Source organism: Lolium rigidum, chromosome 3 (assembly GCF_022539505.1).
Source record: "Lolium rigidum isolate FL_2022 chromosome 3, APGP_CSIRO_Lrig_0.1, whole genome shotgun sequence".
Taxonomy (NCBI): Eukaryota; Viridiplantae; Streptophyta; class Magnoliopsida; order Poales; family Poaceae; genus Lolium; species Lolium rigidum.
The window spans coordinates 76,549,138-76,556,664 of record NC_061510.1 but is presented as its reverse complement, the minus strand read 5'-3'; the positions used below and the strand labels follow the sequence as shown (position 1 = coordinate 76,556,664).

Below are 7,527 nucleotides of genomic sequence, written 5' to 3'. Positions count from 1 at the left end.
TTCACTAGTGGACACTCTCAACAATGATATCATAAATGAATAAATAAATATCATCTCTTCACTATGCTACTCTGAACTACTCTCCGGTTAGTTCACCGCGTAGGGCTACAAAAGCACTCCTTAAAGGTCGCGTTCCAAATCTAGGGACACCCCGCTCTGTCACTTTGAGCATCCAAAGATAGTACTAACAAACACCACAATTTCATAGAGACATCTAACTCAAATTATAACTCATGATAAGTATTTATGTAAAATTTAGCCTAAAAGACACACACACGGTGTACACACTGTCACCTTCACACCATGGGACAAGGTGTCTCCGGAGATCACATAATAAAACCACTTGAGTAGCATAATAGATGAAGAGTAACATCTACTTATTCAACTAGATTACAAAGCTCATGCTCACATAAAGATCATACCATGGGGAGAGAGAGATAGACCACATAGCTACCGGTAAAGCCCTCAGTCTCGGGGGAGAACTACTCCCTCCTCATCATGGGAGTCAGCAACAGCGATAAAGATGGCGGTGGAGTCGATGGAGATGGCTCCAGGGGCAATTTCCTGTCCCGGCTGGGTACCGGAACAGATACTTTTGTCCCCCGAAACTTGTCTTCGATGGCGGCGGAGCTATAGAACTTTTCGTGGACGGAGGCTGTTTGATTTAGGGTTTTCGCGCCGGGAGGCAACTTATAGGCGGAAGGGCAAGGTCGGTGGTCGCTTGAGGGGCCCACACCACCCCTAGGCGCGGCCAGGGAGGGACCCGCGCCTAGGCATGGTGTGGCCTCCTTGGTGCCCCCTTCCGTCTTTGCTTTGGACTCCGTCTTCGTGTCAGGAAAAATAGGTGGTTTGGTTTTTGTTTCGTCCAATTCCGAGAATATTTCATGTACAACTTTTCTGAAATACAAAAATAGCAGAAAACATGAATTGGCACTGTGAAATCATGTTAATAGTTACGTTTGGAACGTATCAATGATCATGCATGCTTATGTTACTTGCCTAATGTTCCCAACTAGATTTGCCATTATCTCTTGCTTATGTGATCATGGTTGTTGAATTTAGTTCCTATGTTCTATCTTGGTAGAAATACAACTTGTACGTGGTGTTCTACAGGAAAGTGTCCAGAATCTACACAAGTTGGGTTGATGTTAGCCTACAAGTGACTGGTTATGCAGGGAACCGCCACGAAGGGTTCAAGACGAGAGAGGAGGCAAACAAGCTTACTCCCAGTTTTTAGCAGAACATTCAGGCAACAAAGGGTCCAAACCTCCTAGGATCGTAGGACATGCCATTCCCAAGGTCGAAGAACATGGACTGCCAAAGATCGCACGTCATGGCAAAGAAAACATGCTCAAGAACTTCATCGTCATCGGGCTGGTGATCTGGATCATGTATTCATCTTCTCATAAGCGCATGTGATCGTATGTACTAAGCTTGTAAGACCCTAAGCCCTAAACTGGTAGATGGTAAGCTCACCAAGTATAGATGCGTGATGGCTATAAAGGACTATATGCAACCTCCCAAACGGGTCGTTCTAATAACATGCAAGCTCCGATATGTTGCCAACCAATCAAAGTGGGCTCAAATGGCGCCTTCATGCAATTGTAGTACGAAAATAGGCCCAAACTCGGTTTTTGCTCATGTACCAGCTGGCAGGCCAAAACTCGAAAACAGGAAAAAAAACCATGCGAGCGACCAAACATGCCCTTATAATAACATGCATGAGTAGATACAGTCAGATCAGTGCGTCACAAAAGTAGGTTACCCATTTTTGGAGCCCGTGCTGGCTCTTATGCTCAGGATAGGAATCAGGCACACTGACACTCGCCCCAAGTCGGATTTCACCCCGTGGGTCCTCTGGTGGCAGCTACACAACAAAACCCTATAACTATTCCCCTGAATTAACCCTTTCATCCGCCGCTGCATTCTCCCGCCTACCGCTCCACTTCACGCGTGTCTCTCTAGTTCAGGCCCTTGACCTCGCTGCCACTTTCGGCTTGCCTCAGAAGAAGAAGGCATCGGTGAAGGCGAAGCCACGCAAGACCTCACTAAAGGAGAAGCCAGCAAGCATGTCGGAGGAAGACTGGCAGGAGCACACAACCGGCGAGCCATCATCGCGGAATTCGCGGCAGACTGAAAGCGACGTCTCCTGGCCGGCAAGGACACCGCCATTGCGGCAGCTTCTGCGGAGGTGGCAATGTAGGTATGCCTCAGACTAGGAGGCACGCAATCCGAAGACGCGAGTGGCAACTTCTGCATCGTCATCGTCTGCCTCAGACTAGGAGGCGCGCAATCCGAAGTCGCGCGGGCCAAGTTGATAGATTTAGAAGGAGCACATCGCCGTTGTGAATGCAGCATTGAACATTACATTCGTCAAGATGTCGCAAGAAGCCAAGATCTTCATGGCGGACATGTCGGGCATGGATCCTTTTGGTAGGACGTGGCATGAGATGTACCACGAGCACATCGACAAGGATTTGGTGATGGCCAAATATACTTAGAATTTATATTCAAAAGCTAGACTTGAATTTTAGCACTTATTTATGAGTTTCATTTTATTTTGTACCAAAAGATTATTGGGAATAGCCTATTGGGATTGCCGGTGCGGGGAAGCCTTCCCTATTTCAAAGGAGATACTTTCGGCATCCCCCATAGCAACATATCGACGCCTTTGCCGGCGTCTATTTAGAGGTCGCCGGTGGAGATTTCTAAGCTATTCAATTACCATGCAAGCATGTATGAACAGACTGTATAGCCAGGATGCACTGTAATTTGAGCAGATACCTCAATCCTATCGGGGTAATTGCCGGTGTACATGTGGATTGAGCAGTGGCGTCAGCGGCACACTCCAATAATCATGGTTGTGTGCCTACGTACATAGCGCAACTATCAAGTCTTGACAATCAGGATTGCCCGCACCCGGCCACTGTTGAACTCATCACCCATCAGTGTCGTCTCCATCATACGGATGGCGCCTTCGATCATAGCGTCTTGCTGCGGGCATTCGATTTGGGAATCGATGGTGGTGGGAACGAAAAATGGTCCTTGGTCCACCCCAGTGATCTTGTCCCTACTTCGGGTCGCTTTCCGTCCGACGTGCGTGCGGTGTAATCCATCTTCCATCGCTTTCCGCTCCGATTAACGTCGCTGTGCGGCCTCGCCCCTTCCTCCACCTTTTTATCTCTGTCCTGTTCCAGCAGCCCCTTTCCGGTTCCCTTCTGGCTGCTTCCTCTCCTTCGTGCAGGTACTAATTCTGAAGATCGGAGACGACAGAGCAGAGCAGAAGATCAGGGAGAGGAGATGAGGGAGATCATAAGCATCCACATAGGGCAGGCGGGCATCCAGGTGGGGAATTCCTGCTGGGAGCTCTACTGCCTCGAGCATGGCATCCACCCAGACGGCCTCATGCCCAGGTGAGCGTCAGCCCCTGCTCTGTTCCGATCCTTGTGCTTGTCTGTCTTTTCCTTCGGAGTTCTCTGAAATATACCGATTGTTGCGTGATGATCTGTCTTGGTTAGAATTCCTCTCCTGAAGAAGAGGAACTTTCTCTCGATTAGAATTCTGTGTGATGGTGACATTGGATTGATTACGAATGATGAACAGATGTTACACAAGGGGGTTTTGTTAGATGATCTGATAATCATGTCTAGTTTTAGCATGTCTCTGTGTACAGTTTGTGAATCCATGACACAGCTTGCTTCAATTTTGTTGCTTTTTGCATGATCAAAGCTCAAAAGGCTACCAGTTTTGTGTAAGGATCTTCAGTAGGATGCATACTCATACTACCATGTGGCATTTACTAACGATAAAGTCTTATGCTACTTCACAATACCCAACCCTGAAGTTCATGCCACCTGCTTGTTGCAGCGATACCTCTGTTGGGGTTGCGAAGGATGCGTTCAACACGTTCTTCAGCGAGACGGGTTCAGGGAAGCACGTTCCGAGGGCCTTGTTCGTCGACCTGGAGCCCACCGTCATTGACGAGGTGAGGACGGGGGCATACCGCCAGCTCTTCCATCCAGAGCAGCTCATCTCCCACAATGAAGATGCTGCTAACAACTTTGCTCGTGGACACTACACAGGTATCTTACCATTCTTTGGCCTCAGCTACCGTTCACCGAAAAGATGTTTTTATGGAGACCAGCCATTTATCAATTTAAAAGTCCACTGAGCAAATCTTATTCACAATTTGACGATCTTGAATGTTGCTCGCCGATTTGTTGTCCAATGAAAATTGGGTCGTTTCAAAAAAAAAGAAAATTGGGTAGTTTCAAAGCTTAGAAGTTTTGTGCTGCCTTAGGTTTAGAAATGAACAAGTATTTAGTATTCTATAGAGAAGTTGCATGCATTCTTTTAGTTATTTTCTAAGATGACTTTGAAACAAAATATCCATTTTCTTAGTGTTTAATATGTAAACTGTATACAAGTGTCCTTATGGAATTTGGTGCCAGGAAGCGTCAAAATGACTCAGCATAGATAATGTGTATAGAAAATGTCTGATAAACATATTTAGAAGTATTCGAGAATTGCAATCAACATGCTACAGGTGGAAATCATGTATTTTTTTTAATAATTCGATTCGATGCCAAGGTTGCTATTCATACAGGGAATGCATCACTCTTTTCCCTCCTTGGACAACCAATTTTAAACTAGCAGTTGACATGCTTGGGAAACAGCCCTGTGCTCCTACTAAGGAAAATACTCCTTTTTCTAAAACCTCTTTTTAATGCTGAAGTTGGAAGAGAAGTAGTGGACCTTTGCCTTGACCGGATAAGAAAATTGGCGGACAACTGCACTGGCCTCCAGGGTTTCTTGGTTTTCAATGCTGTCGGCGGTGGAACTGGCTCGGGACTTGGTTCATTGCTTCTGGAGCGCCTATCAGTAGACTATGGCAGGAAATCGAAGCTCGGTTTCACCATCTATCCTTCACCACAGGTATCCTCATGTTTGAGCACATCATGACCTTTCGAGTAATAAAACACCCTTTACACCCTTTATCGAAAAAATGTCGCTGAAACCTATTCGTTTTCAGATTTCAACAGCAGTCGTCGAGCCTTACAACAGCGTGCTCTCGACACATTCCTTGATCGAGCACACCGACGTGGTGGTAATGCTGGATAACGAGGCCATCTACGACATCTGCAAGAGGTCCTTGTGCATCGAGCGCCCGTCCTACACCAACCTGAACAGGCTGATCTCCCAGGTGATCTCGTCCCTGACCACGTCGCTGCGGTTCGACGGCGCCATCAACGTGGACATCACCGAGTTCCAGACCAACCTGGTGCCGTACCCGAGGATCCACTTCATGCTCTCCTCCTACGCGCCCATCATCTCGGCGGAGAAGGCCTTCCACGAGCAGCACTCCGTCCCGGAGATCACGAACTCAGTGTTCGAGCCGGCCAGCGTCATGGCCAAGTGCGACCCCAGGCATGGCAAGTACATGGCCTGCTGCCTCATGTACCGCGGCGACGTCGTGCCCAAGGACGTCAACGCCGCCGTCCACTCCATCAAGACCAAGAGGACCGTGCAGTTCGTCGATTGGTAAGCATTACGTCGCAAATTTCCTCATTGTTATCTATCACCTGACGTTGGGATTGAGCAGCACCGTGACTCTGTTTTCTCTGTTCTTGCTTTGCCGCCTTTTGCAAAATTATTAAGGTGTCCGACTGGCTTCAAGTGCGGGATAAACTACCAGCCGCCGACGGTGGTTCCGGGAGGGGACCTGGCCAAGGTGCGCCGCGCGGTGTGCATGATCAGCAACAACACGGCCGTGGCGGAGGTGTTCTCGCGCATCGACCGCAAGTTCGACCTCATGTACGCCAAGCGCGCGTTCGTGCACTGGTACGTCGGCGAAGGGATGGAGGAAGGGGAGTTCTCGGAGGCGAGGGAGGACCTTGCCGCGCTGGAGAAGGACTACGAGGAGGTCGGAGGCGAGGGGGAAGAAGACGAGGACGAAGGCGAGGAGTACTGAGTTGAGCTTGGCCGGAAACACGTACATGACACACTTTCGTGGGTGGAGTCTGTCAGTAGATCAAGCGTGCTTGATCGGGTGGCATAGTCGTATACTAGCTGCCGCGTTTTTGTTGGTCTCTGTCTCCCCGTTCGCTGCTGCATTCGTGCTGTTTCAGTGTTGGCAGAGTGAAACATGTTACTGTAGATTGGTTCGCGTGCTGTGATGGTCCGGTTTCAGAAATGTGGAGAAGTTTGTATGGCAGATTTGCGCAGAAGATTATTCGCTACAATAATAAGTAAAAAGTTTTTCTTCAACAGATTTTCCTCACTCCGTGTATATTTATTGGTTTTTAAAATGTTTATATACAAGGCTATGTGCTAGTCCCTAAAACATGGCCACAGGCCCCTAAAAATACTTAGGCTATAAAATTGTTCACCCAACCTGACATGCCATGATATTTTTTTCTCTTAGCCTTGTGCACCAGCAGAGGAAGCTCATTCTTTAATTTCTTCCTGCATCTACCTAAGCTTGGAGACACTCCTTCAAAAAAAAAGATCATTGCGAGTTGTCCAAATGGATCAGGCAATCACCATGATAATTTTCATAAAGAAAGCCTGATTTATCTCAGTCTTGAGAGCAGCAATAATGACATGTATATTCATGTGAGCCAAATAAGGGGTGACTAGGAGGGTCATTGATACTGCCAACACATCTGAGCAAAAGGACATTGGAAAAAGTGCATAAAAATCAAATGTTATAAAAATCAATATAAATTTTTGCTTGTACATCCGGGCATTCTATGTTCGTACACAAATTTTCGAAAAAAGAATATTTTATGTGGTATGTATAAGAAAGATAAAAAAGAAAATGTTACATGAATGTGACTAGTGATGTTAGAGCATCAAAATATGTCTTTTTACATGAAACACAATTTTATTTTTTATTTTTCACGATTACTTGTGTCCGGACATAGAATGGTCTAGATCTACATGTGAAATTTTATGTCAATTTTTTTGACATTTTAAAATGTGTTTTCTCACTACAGATCCATATGTAGTTATGTACCCATGAGCAGAATTGGATTTTCCGAAAAATACGTGATTATATATTGTCAGATCAGATTCATTACACAAGATGCACAAGATAGTCCTCCATAAAAAATTCCCTTTGCAGCATGGCTCTTGTGCTTAGTCTATGATGAATGAGGAGCCAAAAAAAAAACATTGTATGCTTCTGTTGGCGGTAGCCTTTCTGTACCCATTTTAGGGTAGCATGTGTGCCCTCATTAGTCATTACCCATGAGTGATTTGTAAACCTTGGAAACCTTGAGCACTGTTGTATTCCCAAAGAAAGTACGTGTATCTAGAGCATTAGCATGTTCGAGTTCTGTCAAGAGTGCCTAAAATAAGTTCACTTGAACTAAAGCTTCCTCCGAAAGATGCACTTGGAGGAGACAGAGAAGTAGAATAGTATAATTCCCACACAAGTGTAACCCATGGTAATTAGCATAATTATAAAACTTGTACACATTCTTCATCAACGAGCAATTATTCTGAACTGAGAAATTAAGCCCA

The 7,527-nt window shown here is 46.2% G+C and overlaps 1 protein-coding gene across 1 annotated transcript; it reads left to right on the top strand.

The window, feature by feature from the left end:
• The first annotated feature begins 3,217 nt into the window (after positions 1-3,217).
• On the top strand, positions 3,218-6,269 carry LOC124701825 (tubulin alpha-2 chain-like). Its single transcript, XM_047233919.1, has 5 exons — positions 3,218-3,413; positions 3,868-4,082; positions 4,736-4,935; positions 5,033-5,541; positions 5,659-6,269. Exons 1-5 carry the CDS (start codon positions 3,301-3,303, stop codon positions 5,969-5,971), a joined length of 1,350 nt encoding a protein of 449 aa, XP_047089875.1. The 5' UTR covers positions 3,218-3,300; the 3' UTR covers positions 5,972-6,269.
• Positions 6,270-7,527: the final 1,258 nt, after the last annotated feature.

What these genes read in the sequence shown, in the direction of transcription:
- LOC124701825 (XM_047233919.1), top strand. Translation starts at nt 3,301, where the DNA reads ATGAGGGAGATCATAAGCATCCACATAGGGCAGGCGGGCATCCAGGTG. An exon ending in CCATCTATCCTTCACCACAG is followed by an intron (nt 4,936 to 5,032) that starts GTATCCTCATGT and finishes ATTCGTTTTCAG; the next exon opens with ATTTCAACAGCAGTCGTCGA. An exon ending in ACCGTGCAGTTCGTCGATTG is followed by an intron (nt 5,542 to 5,658) that starts GTAAGCATTACG and finishes AAAATTATTAAG; the next exon opens with GTGTCCGACTGGCTTCAAGT.